The sequence below is a fragment of the Ictidomys tridecemlineatus genome, chromosome 10, assembly GCF_052094955.1.
Source record: "Ictidomys tridecemlineatus isolate mIctTri1 chromosome 10, mIctTri1.hap1, whole genome shotgun sequence".
Classification (NCBI taxonomy): Eukaryota; Metazoa; Chordata; class Mammalia; order Rodentia; family Sciuridae; genus Ictidomys; species Ictidomys tridecemlineatus.
This window is the reverse complement of record NC_135486.1, coordinates 6,715,486-6,737,600: the sequence shown is the minus strand read 5'-3', so window position 1 is coordinate 6,737,600 and position 22,115 is coordinate 6,715,486. Positions and strand designations below refer to the sequence as shown.

At 38.9% G+C, this 22,115-nt stretch overlaps 1 protein-coding gene across 6 annotated transcripts in view; it reads right to left on the bottom strand.

The window, feature by feature from the left end:
- The window catches only part of Suco (SUN domain containing ossification factor), a 68,892-nt gene extending 60,242 nt beyond the window's left edge, over positions 1-8,650 (bottom strand). For all 6 annotated transcript variants that reach the window (XR_013426354.1, XM_078022320.1, XM_078022319.1 and 3 more), the window contains exon 1: positions 8,436-8,650. Coding sequence is in view for 5 of the 6 variants with exons in the window: in XM_078022320.1 (XP_077878446.1) it covers positions 8,436-8,497 (62 nt within the window). In the remaining variant the exon portion in view is untranslated. The remainder of the gene's footprint in view (positions 1-8,435) is intronic.
- Positions 8,651-22,115: the final 13,465 nt, after the last annotated feature.

Here is a 22,115-nt window from a genome sequence, read left to right as displayed (position 1 = left end):
TGAGAACTCATGCCTACCAGCTCTCCAAATACCTTTTATTTCCACTTTCAATCAACAACTTCCCTTTGTTGAACACAAGATTATTTTACACAGTTTTCAAGCTCTTCAGCCTTAGCTAAGACCTTTTTATACTGATGACATTCAAATGACCTCCTTCAACCTCTGTCCATCTTTGTTTTTCAACTTCCTCCTTCCTTTCAGGGTTTTACTTTGCTTGGCACTTTATTTCAATTATCTGCAGAAGCTCAATGTTCTTATCTCAGAAGTAAAACATTCTATTTCAAAAATGATATGCTCTATAAAGACAACTCCAACCCAAATCATATCTGCACACAGGCCTGCATTTGTATATGTCTTTATGATGTCTCCAGTCGGATATTCCACTCACCTCCCACTATCAGATCTTCCCATCTCAAACCCTTTGCCAACTCTTCCAATTCTTTTTTGAATACTATCAATTCTTCTAGTTGTATGAGTAAGAAACAGACTTTTTTTCTTAAACTTATTTCATAAATTCCTAATTTTAGATTCTAGAATTGAGTATTTCAACTATAGTACACTCCAAGAAAGCAAGTCCTTTTTCTATTGTCAACCAGAATCCTGCATAGGATGCAACACACAGAATTTCAGTAAAAATCCCTTGACACTGAGTTGAATGACAGTAGGTGCTGAACAAGGGCTAGTTAGAGGCAAACTAAAACCCAGTTCTTTTGAATTCTAGCCCAATGCCATATCTATTGTACCACATTCCCAGCTTGCCAATCTATCACCAAACCAAGATTATTTACTTCCTTAAAATCTGTTTGATGCACCCTCTTCACTCCTACTGCCAAGTTCTTGTTATAACAAATCTCAATTACTGCTTTTAAATCAACATGCCTTATATACAGATATGATAAATGGTGGTATAAAGGTGTATTAAGAATTATATGCAAAAAAATGAGAGCTCACGTATAATAATTTGGCATGAACATACTTTATATACAGACTTACAAAAAACTGTGCTGTGAATGGATAATCATGAATGTAATGTGCTCCATTATTGTCATGTATATAAGAAATAAATTTTAAAAAAGAAAAAAATAATAAGACAACAATTCCCAAAAACAAACTGACTTAAACTAACATAAAAAGGAATTGAAAATCTGAAGATATCTATAATAAGAGAGTGAACAAATAATCAAAAAGTCAATAACTAATAAATGACATCTAGTCGAGAAGTTAAGAAGTGAAACTATATTAGTAGAAAATATCGCTTTCTGTGTAGAAATCTATAGAACTTTTACAATAAAAATACTGCACCATGTTTTCAGGATACAAGAACAATAAATGTAAAGTAATTTCAAAAAATAAATAAATAAATATCATTCCTGCATTCTTCTCTGAAATACCTCTGGCACAATGATGTTAAAACACTACTTCTCTTGCTGGATCTTGATCACCCAGTTCTATGAATTACCTTAAGAATCCATCATAACATCCAAAATACATTTTTCCTCAGGCTTGTCTGCTTACTACTGCTCCCACCCACATCAAGTACATTATTTTTTATTCAGAACTTACTTTCTCATTGACAATTAAGTGCCATCTACCCACTGCAGGCAGGTGCACACATACACAGAAATACCTGCTATTTATATTAGCAGCACCAGTATATCTTATTTTAACTCACAAAACACCTGCTCCCACAGAAGCAGAGTTTATGAATCACATACATAATTTTCCTTAAAAACCAAGTCCAGCTCTAATTTTTCCTTTCTTTAAATACCTATCATACAATTCAGCTTTTTGTATTGTTCCCAAACATCCTAATAAGATCTTTTAGAATGATGTATAAAAAGGTCTGAGTTCATTTAATATATGAATTTATGGATTCATATTTCTCAATTCTGATGCCTAAGCCATCCTACTTCTACAACAAACTGCCAAAGTACCCAGAGTGAACGAATAATAAGACCTTATATAACAGTACTTGCTATAAGCAAGGCATCATTCTAAGCACTTTATATATTTCCACTCAGTATATTTCAAACACTACATAACAATACAAAATTAGCTTAGGACCAATGAGCAATGTTAATGCTCTAAAACATTTTCTAACAAAGCTAGGTATCAGTTTTATATAAAACGTGAAATTGTTTTAATTAGCAAATAGAGTCCTGGGACTGGAGGTGTATGTAGTTCAGTGATAGAGCACTTGGCTCAAATGTGGGAGGCCCTGAGGTCAAATGCCAGGAAAGAGAGAGAAGGGAAGGGAAGAAGGAAGGATAAACGAAGGAAGGAAAGAAAAAGGAGGAAAGTCCTAAAAGAAAACAAAACCTTCTTTCAAAAAAAAAAAAAAATCATGTCTTTATGTAGTATATCCCATGGGATTAACATTCTTACACAGCAAATACTCAAAACAACTTCCAATTCCCTTGTGACACGTGCAATTTTACTTTCTGAAATTACTTTAAAATATTATCTTGAAGAACAAAACAAGCAACATACAACAGGCACTAAAGAGCAATCTATACAATATAGCAGCATTTTGTTTCTTTCCAGTTGTATATAAACCACTAAAAAGAGTTTAGGATATACATGTTTCTACCTGAAGACAAGTTTCTCCTCTTTGCATCATAAGTACAAAAATATTAGTTATACACATCAACTAATTTTTCTACCCAAATTGAGAAAAGTGAAAGAACAATTTATGCATCATGAACCGCCAAAAGATTAAATAACCAATTCTCAAAAGTAAGTTAAGGGGTGGGGATGTGGCTCAAGTGGTAGTGCGCTCGCCTGGCATGCATGGGGGGCTGGGTTCAATCCTCAGCACCACATAAAAATAAAATAAAGATGTTGTGTCTACCAAAAACTAAAAAATAAATATTAAAAAATTCTCTCTCTTTTAAAAAAAAAGTAAGTAAAGAACTGAATCTTTTTTCTTTTTCATTATCTGCCAATCCTATAACTGCTTTCATTCCAACATATCTTCAAATGTTTAATAACCTAAAGGAGCAATATGAACTGCATCCAGCTCTTTTAAAAATAATTCAAAGGTTATTATAAAGAACTGTCACTCTTTTTTTTGGATAAGAGTGCAAAAGCTTTATAGGAAGATGTTCTGTGTTTCAGAGACTGTTTCCTATGAAGGCAGTCTGGCTTCATCTAACTTATCTGAAGGGATCTGACACCCTTATCTGTGACCCAACATCTCTTGTAAGTACCAAATGCTTTCTTTGGAATGTATATCTTGGAGTAAAGATATCCCAAGGTCTTTCAACATTAAGTTTTCCAAAAAAAGAAAGAGAAAGAGACCAATTACATAAAAAAGTCATCAAATTATTTGAAAGGGTAATTTTATTCTTTTTAACAGTTATTATTTTATTCAGAAAATAGGTTCTTTTAAAAGCAAAATATTTCTCCAGATTAAAGACAGAATAAGAATTTTAAAATTTTCTATTCATCCTCTCAAGAAAAAAATCAGCTTACAATAACTACTAGTTTCTTATTTTTCTGCTAAGTATGCATATTAACAAAAGAACAAGAAACCAGCAAAATTATCTGAGGAATAAAGGGGTACCAAACTATAATCAAAACTAAGAAATAAACCTCTTTAGTCAGCAGTCAGAGAAAACATACTTCTAAGGTCAGAAAGGTCAACACCTTGATCTAAACATCTGTTAACCCTCTCCTGGTATGACCACTTCCTAGAGTTAGAGTTACCTCCCTCAAAAATCTGTCCCTTCCAATCCATTCTACCCTCCATAGCAAACCATTTAAACAATCAGTGTGTCCCTCATTCTCGTCCTCTCCTATTTTAACTACTTCACTCTGTTCATCAGCTGCCAGGTTAAAATCAGAGTTCATCTATAAGATAAACAAATCCCTTCAATACCAAACTGTAGGGCAGGGGTTGTAGCTCAGTGGTACAGCACTAGCCTGGCATGTGTGAGGTACTGGGTTCGATTCTCAGAACTGAATATTATAAATAAATAAAATAAAGATCCATTGACAACTAAAAAAAATTTTTTTTAAAAACCCCAAAACCTAATTGTGGCCTCCTTTCCATCTCTCTCCAGAGCTACACTCCAGATAACATACCAATAGGAATATTCTCTCTTCATGAAACAAAATTCTCCCATTTTGAACTATCCATCCTGATAACCATTTATGGATGAGAATTAAGGCTCATAGAAGTCCCTCACACAAAGGCATACAAATAGTGATAAAACCATAGCTAGAGTACAAATCCTTCCTTTGTTATCGCTAAAGTCCTTGTGAAAGTACTTCTATTATATATTTTTTTAAAGGTACATTTTTTTTTTTAAAGAGAGAGTGTGAGAGAGAAATTTTTAATATTTACTTTTTAGTTTTCGGCGATCACAACATCTTTGTTTGTATGTGGTGATGAGGATTGAACCCGGGCCGCACCCATGCCAGGCGAGCGCGCTACCACTTGAGCCATATCCCCAGCCCCCTCTATTATATTTTTCAAATGCGAACTGTTTAAATGTCAAGCTCTTCCCATTAGTACAAGTATGAATTTCTCCAAGATGATCCTTTAGGGTGCAAGAAAAGATTCATTTAGTCTTAAAAAAAATTAAACTTTACTGAGATGAGTATAAAGATTCATACTTGGTCTGACGGTCAGCTGCATAAACATCAGGAACACCAGGAAAGAGTAGAAGCTTCACAAGCTAATGGGTTTACTTGTAGCATGCCAAAATATACTATGATTTGTGTGTGCTCATGTAAGTAGACATAGGGATCATTTAGTTTTAACCAAACTGACCCTCATAAATTCTCTGCAATGGTTACAAAGATAAAATAATACAAGTATAAGCCAACAAGAAATGACAAGGCTAGATGCCTAGCCTGTATAAGTTATTCCTCATCTACATTATGAATGTAGGTCAATCACATAGCACTCACTAAAAATTATTTCTACTTTGGGTTTAGGGATGTAGCTCAGTGGTACAGCACTTGCCTGACACCTGTGAGTCCCTAGGTGTAATCCCCAGCCACACACACAAGTCACAACTTTAATGAAAACAAAAGGTACTATTAACAGAAGGTATAAATTATTTTCTCTCTCATCTTTCTTAAAACATCTAAGTTGTGTAGTTTATCATGTATGCTAACACACTAATGTCATATTAACACATGTATGTAATTTATAAACAATTAAGCACATTAAAGTTACACGTACAAGGTTTTACTAACTAGGGAACACACTCAGAATATCCACTGATTAAAGTACAGATCACATCCTTATCTTCTTCATGGTCATGATAAACCTTTCTAGTCTTTCCAAGAATGAGAGGGTATGATGAATAATGGCCCCCAAAGATGTTTGCATCCTAATCCCTAAACATATAATAAAATACATTTTCAGTAAATACATAATACAGTAAAAGAGACTTTGCAGATGTCATTAAATTAAGGATTTTTGAAATGGGGAGCTCAATCTGGATTGTCTGGGTGGACCCAATGTTATCGTAAGAGTCATTATAATAAGAGGGAAGGAGAGGTGGATCATCAGTCATTAAACATGAGGACTGAAGCAATAGGTTCAAGTCGTATAAGGAAAGAGACAAAAATGCAGCCAGCTCCAGAGACTGAAAAAGTCAAAGAAATTCTCAGAGTTTCCAGAATGAACCAGCCCTGCCAACAACTTAACTTTAACCTGGTGAAACTGAATTTGGACTTCTGACCCCAGAACTATAAAATAATATGTATGTGCTGTTTTGAGTCTCTAAATTTATAGTAATTTGTTACAGCAGTAATAGAAAACTAATGGAGGACTCTTGGAATATGGGACTTTCTGTATTTAAAAGAAAAAAAACTGGTCATCTATCTTTAGGTTTTTCAATGCTCATAAACATTTGGTACACAATAAGCATAAAAAAATCTCTTTGTTGAATGATTTTATAATGAAATATATAGATAAGATATTCTCACTGTCTTACAAAAAATCTGTCATATGTGTTACTTCATTTCCTTCCCTGCGTAGTATGAATGGCATTCTGAGAATATAAGAACTAAGGTTTAAAGGAGTTATTGTAATGTGTCCAAGAACATGTATCTAGTAAGTGATGGCACCATATCTTCAACATAGGCCTTCTGATTTATGGTCAAAAGATCACAGTAATCAGGAGCCTGTATTATGAGTCAGGCTGCTTAGATTCAAATCTAAACTACAAAATGTAATAGCTGCTTAACCCTAACCAAGTTACTTAACCTCTCTACTTACTCATCTGTAAAATGCAAAATGAAGTTAATAATACCTACCTTATAGGGTTACTAAGATTAAAGATGCTAAAATGTATAAAGTATACATTACATGCCGGACACAGAGACAGCTGACTATCATTCCTCTGTGCTGCAGCTACAGTGCATTTATATCTAGAATACTAATAATTAGGAATCACACCAAGTATACAAAAGAAAAAATAGCAACTGGAATGAGTAATGAGACCGAAGTATGATGTTTCTATGGAGGCAATTTAAGATGAATAGACAAAAGCAGAAGGGACACATAAACAAGATCTATACAATTAGGACATAAATAAAAATAACAAGATACAGCAAAAGTGATAGATAAAGAAGAAACCTTACAAACTAGAGTATTATAGTACAAACTTGCAACACTACACTCAATCTATAAAAGAGAAATAATTCACAAAATTTGAGGACAATTTCTGAATGATAAAAATGGCTACTAAGAAGAGCTCACCAACTTTTATCTAATCTTACAAAGGTTTTATTTAGATACCTATTTCTGTTAGGGAGGATATGGATGTAGGGAAATGACAAACCAAATCAAGACTGTTAGACCTCTGTTTAAGTCAGTGATATCATTTCGATTTCCCAAGGAAAAAGGGTTTGAAAAGAATGAAATAGACATACACCATTCCTCTTACTCAATCTCATTCATTCATCATCACCATTCCAAATAACTCAAGCCTAAATATTCTATTTCAATGCCTTTTAACAGTTTTGCTAAAGAAAAAATTAAAATGTACTTAGATTGGCAGTTCAAACAAATCCCAAAATATTAACCCAAGTGTTTCTTCAGCTAAACTTTTCACTCTTTACTTGAACCCTCAACATACACTTTTCATTTTGTGAGTCAACAAACTTAATAGATCTGACTACTAGGCTACCTGATCTTTTCCCCTGACAGGTAGGTCATGACCTCCTCACTACTGCTGATGAAAAAAAAGAGGAAAAAATGCATGAGATTAAACTAAATAGCACAGTCCCCAACAATAGAAACATGACTAATTTCAAATTTACAAATGATTTCAAGAACCACATTCTAATGTTTGATTTCATTTCCACCACTGAATTGGAAAAAAACCAGTGATACTGGTGCCTATTAAATTCAAATGAAAAGTGTACCCTCTACTTTTATCAGTTATTTCAGGAAGTGCTGGTGAAGTAAAACCTGGTCTAAAGATGGGCATGATCAAGGAGAAAGCTGTTTGCAGAAACAACTAAGCAATCCCCAGAAAGAGGTGGAAATAAGCACAAGGTTTCAGTATCTCGCCCACTAATTTAAAATTTGTAAGTGGATTCATCTTTTGGAGACACTTCTTGGTATCCAACATAATACTAGAAATAGAAAAACGGGAAAATGGCACTGGCTTTATTAAAGAGGTTCAAAATGAAAGATGAGGTCAACCTTTTTGTTCTCTAAAACTTCTATCATCCTTCTAACCCAAACTCGGGAGAGCAACAACTACCCTCCGAGCTCTGGGCTCCGCCAGGCACCCATAGACGTGAAAACGCCGCTGGTGCTCTGCAGCCGTGAGCCAAACAGGAACCCCAGTTTACGGGGATTTTAATAAGAAAGAGCAAATTCCTATGACCGAGAAAACACCTTTTCGCTCACAAAATGTCACACTTCCCTTTTAAAGGAAAGAAAAGTCCCTGGAAGAATTTCTTCAGAGAAGAATGACTTTTCCAAGCCTAATGATGGCAGCACCGTTGGACCCACAGCTCCCGGGGCTCCCCCTCAAAATGCCCCTCGTTGTTGGGGACGTACGGAGCGCGGCTGAGCTGCGGGGACAAAGCCGTCCTCCCGTGGCCGAAAGCCACCGCACGCACTCGGTCCGCGCAGCCTGCCCCGAGCCAACTGAGCGGGCGCCCCAAGTTTCCGAGCGGCGGCCCCACGTGCGACCCGCCAGGAGAAGGCAGGTGCGGACGCCGGTGCGCGTCGCGCGGGCCTGGGGACCCCGCACATCCGCCACTCCGCACACCTGAGGCGCCCGCTCCGCCCACCGGGCCTCCCCGCTCCGCTCCACCGAGGCTCCGCGCCCAGCGCTGCCCGCCGCGCGGGGCGGGCGCGGACCTCGGAGACCCGCACCCCGAGAGCCTGCGTGACCCGGGGGTGTGACCGAGCCGCCCCCTCCCCACCACAGCTCCGCGCGGCCGCCGCTCCTCACCAGACCAGGGAGCACAGGGAGAGGCAGGAGGCCAGGGCCAGGGCCCGCTGGTACTTCTTCATCTTCTCCTCCTTCTTCCCCCTGCCAGAAGGCGGCACATCCTCCCGGCAGCCGCCACTGCCGAGGCCAAGATGGAGGAGCCGGAGCAGCAGCGCGAGCACGGGCGCGAGAGCGCGAAGGGCCGCGGCGCCGGGGGAGCCGCTGCGCGGCGGCTCGAGTCCCCTCCGCGGGGCCCACGGCGGCGCCAACAGGCGCGCTTCACAGGCGGACTCCGGAGACTGCCGCTGCTGCTGCTGCTGCTGCGGCCGACGGTTCGCCCGCGCCCGCCCTCTCCAGCCGCCGCCGCCGCCACTGCCGCCCCATAGCCCCCCCGCCCGCCCCGGCCTGCGCTCCGTGCTGCCGGCGACCAACGGCCGCCGCGTAGTCGCCGCTCAACAGCCAATCGCTGGCGGGGCCGCGACACCTCACACTCCGCTGAGCTGGAAGGAGACGCGTCACCCGCGTCCCGCGGAGCCCGCACCCCCACCAGCCTCCGCGCGGGCCACGCCCCCTAGCCGGCCCGGCCGCGCTGCCCGAGGAACAGGACACAAAGCTGAGTCGCCGCCCCCCCACCAGGTCTCGCCCACTCGCTGGCGCGCGTTCAGGAAGTCCCGTGACGCCCGGCCTTCCGCCGCGCGGCGCCCGCCCCCTCGCACTCGCGCCCTTAGTCCGCGCAAGGCCTCCTGGGAGTTGTAGTCGGCCTTCCAGAACCCTCTGTCCCTGTCGCTCCTGGAATCCACGATTTCAAGATAGGAATCTGTAGTTTGAGCTTCTCACAGCTTTGGAATTGTTACAGTCGGTTTTTCTCTTTGGGGCACATTTTTGTGACCAGGCTAGAACGACTCGGGGAGGGGCAGAAGAAAGCGGCTCCTAATGAAATTTAAAAGGCAGTTTTCCGAAGTCAAGGGGCCGGCCCCCAAGTCAGATGCTGATTGGCAGATGGAAAGGGGCGTGCCGAGATCTTCTCTCATCTGATTGGCCGGGATAGAGAATCTGGCTTTTCCTCCAAGCCTCGGTGAAAATATACCTCCCGCCAGATGCGGCAGATAGGGCTGCAGGGGTGGTCTTCGTTTCGTTGGTTTCGAGCTGTGGGCTCGCTGCTGTGGGGTCAAGGGCAGCTGCTGTCCCTGTCAGGGGAGTGAGTCACTCTCACACGCTCCAGATTCTGGGGTTCACCCAAGGCCGTCGCGTCTACCTACCGACTGCTGTAGTCTGGGGCAAAAAGTGAGCGCCGCTCCACACTAAGTAACCTGCAGCTGTCCACCCCGGCTCTGGAAGCTAGACCTTGAGTCCGAAACTCCAAGATCTGGACCGCTTCTCTTCCCCAGCGTCTCTTACGTAGCTTTCTTTTCCTGGAAGGTCGCTAACGTAGAGTCGGGGGCACGACCTTCCACTCTAGGGAGAAACCACTTGGCCTCTCCTTTGGAAGCGATGGCACTCTTTACAAACTCTCACTAGGAGAAAGTTGGTCGTTACTGAGACATATTTCTTTCAATAGGTATATACAAGTATAACTCTGTGCATTTCCCTTTTCGTCTTTGTTGTTGGAAGACTTAGAACTACCCTCCCTAGGTCATTTCCAGACAAATTGGGGGGAAGGATACAAACTGGAGGTGTGAGGCAGAGGCTACAGTTATTTGTGCCTTGAAACATGCCATAATGTTTAGTGTGAAAAATTTCTAACGAGGTGTTCCTTGTTCGTGAAAAAAAAAACCTTCATTACAATGCCAGATTAACATATAGTTTTGAGCCATGGAATTTCTTTGTGAATCTTATGTGTAGCTGTTACTTTAAGCCCAGGGAACTTAAGGGTTGGACCTACTCTATAATTCTTGGAAATAACTCAATTGGTTGCTAGAGCAATTCTACCAAGTATGGTAATTTGGGTTTTAGAGGAGTTCACCCTAACCTATTTTTTCTGTCAATGATTAGATAACAGTTCCAATTATCTTTGATGTCATTCTTACTATATGACAGTAAAAACCTTCCATCTCTAGTTCCCCACTGTAGGAAGCAAGTATTTACCTAAAGAGCAGTATCAAATGATTAACATGTAAGTGAAAAAGCAGGTAGAAGTAATAGAAGGATGAGAATTATTAGACGTTCGCTATCATGTTGGGCACACTTTTCTTGCAACTCTAGGAACTGTGCTGTTCAGAATAGGGAACAGGTGAGTCCCAGCCAATTCTTAAGAATTCACAGCCAAAGAAGTTTTATTAGAATTCACGTGCATCTCAAGCCTGGAAAGTTCCTCTCCCATCTCCTATCCTCATCCCAAACTCAGCCCATCAACTTTTAAAAATATATATTTTTACTTTTAATTGACACATGGTAATTGTACATATTTATGGGATACATTATGGCATTTCAATACATGCATACAACGTGTAATGATCAGATTGGGGTAACTAGCATATCTATCATCTTGGAACTTTATCATTTCTTGGTGTTGGGAACATTCAAAATCCTCTCTACTAGATAATGTTCAATTAATTATTGTCAACCATGATTATCCTATTGTGGAAAACAAGTAATTCCTCGAATCCGACTATATTCTCCTCCTCCATCCCTCCTTTCATCATACCCTTGGAAGGCTCTAGTAACCACTATTCTAAACTGAGTTATTTTGACTTTCACATATAAATGAGAAGAACATGTGGTATTTGTCTGTGCCTGATTTATTTCACTTAACATAATGTCCTCCAGGTCCATTGATGTTGCTGAAGATGATAGAATTTCATTCTTTTGTGTGGCTGAGTGACACTCCATTGTGTGTGAGTGTGTGTGTGTGTGTGTGTGTGTGTGTGTGTGTGTATTACATTTTCGTTATCCATTATCTGCTGATAGACACCTACATTGATTCTCTGTCTTGGCCATCATGAATAGAGCTGCAATAAACCTGCAAATTCAAATGTTTCTTCAACATACTGATTTCAATTCCTTTGGATATATGATCAGTAGGGGATGCTGAATTATATATAGTTTTATTTCTAGTTTTTAAGGAAGCCACACACTATTTTCCTACCAACAGTGTATTAGAGGTTCCCTTTCTCTAGATCCTCACCCATATTTTTCATTTTTTTGATAATAGTCATTTTAACTGGAGTTAGAGTGTGAATTATTATGGTTTTGGTTTGCATTTCCCTGATGATTCATTATATTGAGCATTTTTTCATATACTTGTTGTACAGTTGTATATCCTTTTTTGAGAAATGTCTACCCAGGTCTTTTGCACATTTTTAATTGGATTACTTGGGGATTTTGTTTTTGCTGTTGCATTGTTTGAGCTCTTTGTATGTTCTAGAAATTAATCCCTTGACAGATAAATAGTTTGCAAATATTTTTTCCCATTCTGTAGGTTGTCTCTTAATCAACTCTGTTGATTGTTTCTTTTGCTGTACAGAAGCTATTTAGCTTGATATAATTCTATTTGTCAATTTTTGCTTTTGTTGCTAGTGCTTTTAGGGTTGTATCTTTAAAGAAAAAAAAAAATCTTTGCCCAGACCAATGACCTGAAGCATTTACCCTATATTTTTCCCAGTACTTTCAGGTGTTTGACCCGTTTTGAATAGCCTACTCCATTCTCTTCCTGCAATGATCTTTTGAATCATACAACTAATAGATAAATTTTCATTTATTTATTTCCTCCTTTCTTCATTTTTTTCTGTAATTAGAGGATTTTGTTGCTGTTTGCAAATGGAGCTTTATTAACACCCTTGTGTTAAGATTGCCATTCAATTTTAGCTCTATTTCAATCAGTAAATATCCTTTTTTTTCCTTTTTGCTAGTTTCATGTTCATGGTTTCATGTTAAGGCTTAATCCTTCAGTCCTATAAACTTTTTCATTTTTCTCTTTGGTACTTTATAATGTCAGTTCTCAACTCTGCTGTTGATTCCCAGGTCTATATTCCACTTCTTTTCAAGTAATTCCTGAACATATCACTTATTCTACTATCACTTGCAACTTTACCTGCATAAAATAAAACTCCCCTGTAAATTAGTTTCTTCACCTAGCTTTCTATTGTTTTCATTCTTCCTTGTTCTAAGACCTCACATCGTGAGAATAAGAGAAGTTCCATTTCAAAACTGGTAGAAAAATATATTTTTTCTACATGGCTGATAAATGTGTAGGAAAAAAATAAAGAGAAAATTGTGTTATAATTCAATAGATATAGAGAAATACCACCATACTTAAAAGTAAAACACATGCCAAAGAATGGCAAGAAAGAATGTAGAAAAATCAAAACGTGCATAATCTTCCAGACTGAGGCTAAGTAACCACAATCTAACACCTCTTAACTGTTCTACAATGATCCTCAACTTGGGGCAGTGTGTCCTCCAGGCTTCAGACACTAGTAGTGTCTGAAAAGTTTGATTGTCTCACCTGGGCAGTGTCTCTGGCACCTAGTGGGTGGAGACAATTAGGCAATTATCCACAATGACAAAAAAACCATTTGATCCCAAAAGCCAAAAGTGCCAAGGTAGAGAGACTCTGCCATAATGGAATCTCTCAAATCAATAAAATCTACAACCACTGACCACACACATGATAATTCATGTTCCTGCAGATCCTTGGACTATTCTGGTTTTCACAAAGAACTCACCTGCATAGTGAACATGAGTCCTCCCATTCCTTAAAAGGTTAACTACACAGAAACTCTGGGCAGCTCAAGTCTCTTCCTGATAAAGATCAGAAACTCGTTTTCTGATGGTGAGAAAGAACAAGCAGATCTCACAGAAGGAGCCAATACCTTCTGGCCATCTCCTTTATCCTTCATCTCATATACAAATCACAGTTAAGAAACCCCCCAAAAAGAGCTCTTTCATGGGTAAGGTGGTGGTATTTATTAAGCAAGGTTTGGTATATTTTGATTTAGTTGAAAAATTATCTGTTCTGGGCTGGGGATGTGGCTCAAGCGGTAGCGCGCTCGCCTGGCATGCGTGCGGCCCGGGTTCGATCCTCAGCACCACATACCAACAAAGATGTTGTGTCCGCCGAGACTAAAAAATAAATATTAAAAAAATTCTCTCTCTCTCTCTCTCTCTCTCTCTCTCTCTCTCTCTCTCTCTCTCTCTCTCTCCTCTCTCTTTAAAAAAAAAGAAAAAAAAAAGAAAAATTATCTGTTCTGTTCAAAATTACAAAATACTGAGATAGTATGAATATAAGAAGGATCTTAGAAATAGCTGTTGCCCAGTGACACGAGATGTTTCCAAAGCAAAAGCCAGTTAGAACAGAAATATCCTGGAAATCAGTAGGGGTGGTGGGAATGCCATGGAATTGAGAATAGATTAATAGACAAAAAGGGGAAATGTGACAGCACTAAAAATTTTGACTACAAATAAATATAGTATAAATAGAACTTTTCTATTTTTCCCCACCTCATTTTTTTCTCTATGCTACGTAAGTATGTGTATAGAATAGATACTCCCTTTCTTACAGCAGTCTAAATTACCTTGCCAGGCTGTAACATAGTCCCTTAGGGACAGAGACTTCACAGAGTACCATGCTGGCTTGTACATTTCTATTTACACTGCAAATAACAAAAGGTAGGATTTCTGCCTAGCAATGTATTTAGTAATCCAAAATCTAATCTTCTCTCATGGGGTTAGCATGCAAGTGTTTTGAAGATGCCCAAATTTAGTTGGAATCAACTAGACGAAAGGAATGATCGCCTATGAGTGATGGTGAAGGAAAAATCAAAGATGGTCCAATTTTGATACATATATCCTTACATGAATAACAGAGTCCAGAGTTCCAGGTATCTTGGTTCATTTTGTGCTACTGTGACAATACCTAAGACTGGGTATTTTTATAAATTAATTTATTTTTTATGGTTCTAGAGGCTCCGAAGCCTGAGGTTGAGGGGTACATTCCCTTGCTGTGTCATAACATGGTAGAAGAAATTACATGGAGGGAGGGAGGGAAAAAGAGGGAGGCCAAACTCATACTCTTAACAGGAACCCACTTTTGCAATTACCTTTCAAAGGTCCCATACTTCAATATTGTTTCACCAGGGATTAGTTTCCAACACATGAACCGTAAACCATATAGCACTTGGTTTGCAGGAGAGAAGATTAGTTTGATTTTAGAAACACAGTATTAAGTTTCTGGTGGACATTCCTCTCAAGAATTTACAAATATAAGATTCCAAATAGGGAGATAAAGGTAGCAATTGAAGATAACATGTGGGGGCTCTAATTGTTATATCCTTTTAACCTTGGGCCCTCTGTACAGTGGTTTCAGATAAAGCTTCCTCACATATTACCTTTATCTTGTCCTTGCTTTGATGCAGAAATCTCCTGTGCATCTTAAACATCGGTGGAATAAAGTCCTGCCCCCTTGGCCTGGCACCCAAAGCCTTCCATCCTCCAACCCAGCTGATGGTTCAAGCATTAGCCACCATTTTTTCCTTTCACGACTCAACCTTCTCATCAGAACACATTGCTTGCCATGTCCTGAAATTTCTATGCCCTTCTGAGACTATTTTCACTTAATGTTAATTTGTCTATGTTCTGTTTCCCCGAGCAGGGCCCCCAAGAAATTATTTTTTAACTTAACTATTCGTTTCAATTGTCTAATCATACTGAACTAGAATCTGCTTTATAACTTAAATTCCTAGAAACAGCAAGCCCTTAAGTTGGGGCAAGTATATGCCACTGACTAGTTTCAACCCACTAGTCAGGTGTCACTTCCTCACAAATTGCCCATTTCACTTTTTAGCACAACACTGTTTGATTTGTGTCTGACTGGATTTTTCTGGGTTCCAGTTGCTCTTATATAACTTGGAGAAATAAAAGTGTTCAACAGATATTTATTGAGACTTTCTTGTATGTGAGGTACTAAGTCAAATATTTCCCTCCAAGAAATTTTCAGACTGAACCCTTTTAGTGGTTTAGCAAAGCCTGAGGATTTCTTCCCAGAATGTTTGTAAAAGTAGAAAACCAATTATATTGAAATACAGTTATTAAAATTTTTCAAAGCAAATCTGTAATATAGTAATTGTGCTTTTTTTATGAATGCATAAATAAAAGAGTCCAGTATCAAGTCTGATAACTTCAATTATTTCAAAGTAGTGATGCATGTAAAATATATTTCAGGATATCTACAATATGCTTAAAGTGAAATGAAAATATCTGCTATTTCTATTAGATACAAAGTTATAGTAGTACTGCTAGTACTACCACAGTTTGTTACCTACATTCAGAATAAAGTGAAACCCTAAATTTCAGTAGAGGTTAATGAAGATAAAGATGTAACTGTTTTTTCAGCCAAGTTCATGGGCCAGTAAATTATCTCCATTGATCCCAGATTAAGAAGCTCTGCACTAGAGCAATTGTTTTTAACCTGAGGGTCAAGAGATTAGTTTTAAGGGAGTCTAGTAGCACTTTTTAAAATGAAAAGGACTCTGGACACAGTGGCACATGCCTGTCATATAGCCACTCAGGAGATTGAGGCAGGAGGATCCCAAGTTCCAGGGCAACTTCAACAACTTAGTGAGGCCCTCTCTCAAAACATAAAAAGGGCTGGGGGTGTAGTTCAGTGGTAAAGTGATCCTGGGGTTAAATCCCCAATACCAAAAATTAATAAAAGGTAAAAACCATCATTTTAAAAACATTAAATTATGTGTCAATAAGGGGAAGTATTTTTTTCCTGGTACTCTTATTTCAGAGAGAAAAGGAGAGGGTATTGCGGGGAGAATATTATATATGTACAAGCAACTGGGTTGCAGTGTATAATATCTGTCACAATGGGATTTGGACTCAAAGTAATTTGAAAGCCATTACACTAGGAGAAATGAGATACATCAGACATATGAAATAAATGTATCAAAGATGTCAAAATTTTAAAGGAAATTAATTTTAAAGGAAAAGGAAATTATTTTTGTTTTAGAAAATTATCAGGAAAGATTTCTAAAGGTGGAAATATATTTCAGGTGGACTTTCAAAGATGAACATGATTTTCAGAGATAGGAGGAAAAGCTTCCTTAGGTACAGGGAACATACACTCTAGGTCTAATTCAGACTTGTTTTAACAATCCATACCACATGACTTCTAATTTTAGTTTACCTGATACTTCTCTGGTATTTTGTGTTTGAAATAAACAATGATGTTGTACTCTAATCAAATAGACATGTATTTTTGAATAGTTACATAAAATACTTTACCTTAGGTCATGGGAAGATTTGAAAGTCTTAGAGATTCCATCTTCTATGAAGCAAGGCACTCAAGGACCTTCAAATAACATATGTACAAGCACAAAGCAATCACAGCAAGTTAAAAATAATTAAACTTGGATGATGATAATACATTCATTTGACATGTGCAATTGCTTTTACTCACAAACCCATAAAACAACAGGAAAGTGTTGTGGGTATTTTTTAAATTTTTTTTAAGGATGGAAGATCAGATGTGGAACTATAATAAAGGAATCTGTCAAGAACAATAACAATGACAAAAAAAGATTTCTTGAGCTATGAAAGCAGAAATTTAAAATCTCAATAGAAGAATTAGAAGACAAAGTAGAAGAAATTATCCATAAAGGACCAATCCAGGAGGCCCACTGTACTTAAACTAGAAAGAGAAAACGGGTAAGAGAATGGATGTCTTTCAAAACATCTTTCTAGAGTTGGACATAAGTTCCTAAATTAAAAGTGTCCTTGCCTAAATGCCAGCACAGTGGATAAAGAATGACTGACCCTGTGGTAGGTACATGACTGTAAAATTTGAGAACACTGGAATCAAAGACAAGATCACAGACTAATTTTGGAGTCAGGAAAAATATTAAAACATACCCAAATATCAGGAATCAGAACAGTTTCAGACTTCTCAACATTCACACAGGAAATTGAAAGACAGTGGAGCAACCTCTCCCAAACTCTGAAGGAAGATTATGTCTAACCAAGAACTCTGTGTTCAACAAAACTATCATCAAATGTCAGGGACAGTGACATTGTCAAACAGGTAAGACCTCAAGAATTTTACCTGATGTGGACCATCCCTCATGAAAGGACATTTTGCTCTATCAAAGCAAGGAAGAAAACCAAAAAAGAGGAAGCTATGTGATACAGGAAATAGGAAGTCCAACACAGGAAAGAGGTAAAGGAAGTACCTAGTGTTCAGTGGAGTCCCAGCCAGCTTGAGGAGTCATTTAGAGAATTGGGAAGAGTTAGTAGAACAATGAAAAGCACTGTCTTAGTTGGGCTGCTAAAACAAAATACCATAAGCCTGGTGGCTTATGAATAGTGAAAATTCTTCGGCATCTTCTTGCTGTGTCCTCACATGGCAGAAGAAATGGTCTCTCTTGGGCCTCTTATAAGTGCACAAATCCCAGGTGTGGGGGCTCTGCCTCTTGACCTAATTACCTCCCAATGACCCAACTCCAAATATTATCCTCTTGAAGAGTAGGAGTTTAATATATAATTTATATTAAATTTAACTGTAAATTTGGGAAAGACACAAATTCCATAATAGAAACACTTAGAGAAAAAAAAAATTTGGAAACAGCACTGCAGGAAAGGCTCATCTGTGAAAAGCATTTACATAATCTTATAAATCCTCATATAATATAGAAAGGATTTTAGGTGTCTATTGGAGGTCATAGGTCAGGAGAAAGCAAAAAGAACAATTCCTTAGCTTCTGTTGCAGGAAGTCAGTAATGCCTAAAATGTGAAAAGTTAAAACAAGGAACAATAATGCATGCTTTTAGAACAGAAGTAAATATCAAAATAATTGACTAAGAGGTGAAAGCAGTCATTTTTTAAACAAAGAGCAATGAAAGGACAATGGTAGGGAGCTTTTTCATAACCTTGTTAGAATCATTTGGTTCTTACATGTGCATAGAACTTTGAACTTGAACTTTTCATTTAAAATGGTACATTTATCAAGATGCTTTTGATCCATGGCATAATAATTCATACTTTTCATAATTTTTCCCAATTCATTCTGTACTTTGATAGAGAATATGTGGAACAAGGAAACTATCTGCTATGATGTATGGATTTTGCAATTCTTCCATTCAGTCCCTAGACTTCAAAATCTGAAGAGAATGTAATAATATATAGCCTTTTGAAAAAGAAGTAGAGATGTGAAGGAAATGGAGAACATTTTGCTAAAGATTATTTTCTATTTTAGAATATCAAAGTGTTATTAGGATACTCCCTGCAGTACCTACATTCAGAACCATTTATTTAACATTTAAAATGTAAAATTGCCTAAAAATTTCTCCTTCCCTCTGTTATTTATATGTCTATGTCATAACCATATAATGGTTCTACAAAGTTAAGCATTTACCTGGATAATTGAGGAAATTTACTTTGCCTTAGTTATTCAGTCATTATCCTGGCTTGACGCCTGAGCTGTGAAGATTACTATATGGATCAAGTAATTTCTTCTCTTCATTTCGCATGGGAGATAATGTGATATTAAAGGCTGTCAATCTATAAATTTTTAAAGAATCCGTGTGAGTGGATGGATATTCAAGGTCAACTGGTATGACGGGCCATTGCAGTTTTCTTCCATTATACAACTTTCATTTAGTTACACTTAAATGACTCAGGCAGTGGAATTGAATTCATCGGGAAAGCTGTTCCACAGGAAAACATCAAGCATTAATTATCTCACATCACCAAATAATTAAAAGGAGTAACAACGATGCCCCTGGGAGGTGGGTCAGTAGCTGTGGAAAATAAAGCAATTTTATAGAAAGTTTTTGCAGGCCAGCTCAAAAGGCACTTCCTCCACTGAGTCTTTTCTCCTAGCAGAGCCACCCCAAGAAGCCCTTCACTTTGTGAACTTCTATAATATGGTTTATCACATTCTAGCATGATAGTTAGTGTGTCCTGATAGGATGGGAAATGTGCCTTACTTCATCTCCACATCCCACACAGCACTTAGCATTGTTCCTGGTGGGAAGGGGGCATTCAGTCAAGCCTATATTGATAATGATGATGGTGATTAATGAAGCGGCATGTTTCAATTTCTTGAGCATCTTCTGTAGGTGGAGTTAGGGCTTTTATGTGCATTCTTTCAGTTTAAACTTAAAAAAAAAAAAAAGATACCACAAGTAAGCAATACAATCTTCATGACGTTATTTGTGAGATAGAGCATTAAAATGCAAGTTTTGAAACATTTTGGCCTTCATTAAGACCATCAATAATTATAGTTCCATTTTCCAAGATAAAATTGAAAAGCAAAATTGCACTCTAGTTTGGAAGAAAAATAAAATACTTATTTTTCAAGAATAGGGAAGGGAAAGAAAGTAATTTGTAATATCTCTAGGCAGAATTTAATATTTGAATTCCAGATTATCTTTAAAATAATTTTGATTAATTTTAAACATTGCATGTTTTTAATTTTACCTTTTTCCAGAGCCTAATTATGGGCTGAAAATGTAATACAATGCATTTGTCTGTATAATTGCAATTAACTATGTCCACTTTTCACTCATAGGCTCCCATTTGCTGGAAACATCTTGATAAATGGGCAGAATATTTTGAATTAATTTATTTTTATTGTATTTATCTGCAATGTTGCCAAAGTAGATTTAATGTGTTGATTTATCTAATCAGCTGTGCTGGTTTTTTTTTCCTTTTATGGTACAAGTAATCTTGAGTATTTTCATTTCTCCTTTGTTAATTGCAAATTTTCCTAAATTTCCCCAAATTTGCCTTAAAATAGAATCCCCTATAAAACAGTTTTCTAAGACCCCCTAGAACCACAGAATCAGTATCTTCAGGAGAATGACTCTGAAATCTGTATTTAATTAACAGTAGCTTTTTAAAAAAACACATTTTTTTAGCTGTAGATGGACACAGTGCCTTGTTTTATTTATTTTCATTTTTATGTGGTGCTACAGATCAAACCCAGTGCCTCACATGCGCTAGGTGAGTGCTCTACCACTGAGCTACAACCCCAGCCCTAGCAGTGGCTTTTATTATTGGATACATTTGGAAACTATTCTACAACACTCTTCCATAGCTCCATTTATATTACAGGGCTTGGTCCTCAGCTTAGCACTATTGGAAGGCAGTGGAAATCTTGAAGAGGTGGAGTCTTGTGAGAGATCTTAGGTCATGGTGTGGGGGGGTGCCCTTCCAGTGGATATTGGAACCCTGGGCCCTCTTCTGCCTTTCTCTTTGCTTCGCAGCTGTCAGGAGGTGAGCAGCTTGCCTCCATCATGCACTCCTTGCCATGACATTCTGCCTCTCCACAGGCCCCAAAGATACAAGGCCTACAAACTGTGGATGGAGATGTTGGAAACCATGAGCCAAAAGAAACCCTTTAATTTTTAAGTTGAGTATCTGAGGCAGTTTGTTATAGTAATGGAAAGCTGACTGACAGCAGTGGCCATTCCAGCATTTTGGGTGTAAGTTTCTCTAAATTGAAAAGAAAAAAAATATCTTTAAAATATTGAATTAGAGCTTGTGAGGTCTTGGCAAGTTTCAACAACACTAACAGCTGCAGGATAAATGCCAAATAGAGTGAGAGCCAATCAGCATTTAAGAAAATCAGTGAAAATGGGCTTCTCTAAGACATGTGATCAGGACTGGAAGGTGACATTTCATTTTCACCTCTTCTCTCCAGTTCCTCTCTCTGATATGCCACCTCTTCTCCAGCCCGCTCAGACATGCCGACTCTGCTCGGCCTCTTCACCGAGACATGCACGCGCACACGATACTTTTTCAAAGTCTGCTAAATTTCATCAAGAGCATCATCTCTGATTTCAGTGCTGATGCGTTTTCATGGTGGAAATGAACTCTTGCCTGACGAGAGGCAAGTGCTACGGGTGTTCAGAGGACGAGGGGAGGAATGGGAAAAGCTGAGCTGCTTAAAGGTGGGCCTAGGGCTGGATCTTAAAGGACAGCATGTTCTCCCTACCAGAGGGGACACACGGTGCTCGTGGCAGGCTCCCAAACCATTGTGAAGTGAGCCCCGTTGACTGGGAATAGAAAGAAAATCAATTTACCTTGAGAAGAGGTGACACATGTGTCAGGGGGGTGTAGGGGCAAGGCTGAAGAACATAATTGGGGCAGGTTTACAGAAGGCCTTGAAAGCCCTGCTAGGCTCCCCTGCTCTGCCCCGTCCCCACCCCCACCAGTACCCCTCTCCTCCTTGTGCTGGGACAACACTCCCTGGACTGGTTCCAACAAGGAATCAGTCCAAATTCTCAGCTTGAATCTTGAGAAAAACACCTAATTCATCTCCCACCTCCCGAAGACTAATGGGTGGTGAGTGCGCTGCAGAGGTGCTGATTTGCCTGACAGACCAACAGTCGACTCAGGGAACCAGAAAACCCCCAGGAGCCTTCCTCTGAGGTGGTCAGAGCACTCAGAGGTCATGCTTTCCATCCTAATATCCTCAGGACATTAGGAATCCTGTCCAGGTGAAAGGATCCGGGTGGAGAGGGAAGGAGGGAGAATATGAACAAGGGATGAAACGGAAAATGCACCCTCAGGAAGCAGACCCTGGGCTCTTCCTTTTGCACCAGAAATGACTGGGGAGAGCTGAGGCTAGAGAGAAATGCTTCTTCCTTAGCACAAGTGCTTTGTTCTTCACGTGTTTCTCTCAACATCCCAACAGCATTCAGGAGAGCATAAAAGGACAAATGCACCAAGCAATGATACCATGGAGAGCAAGAGAAA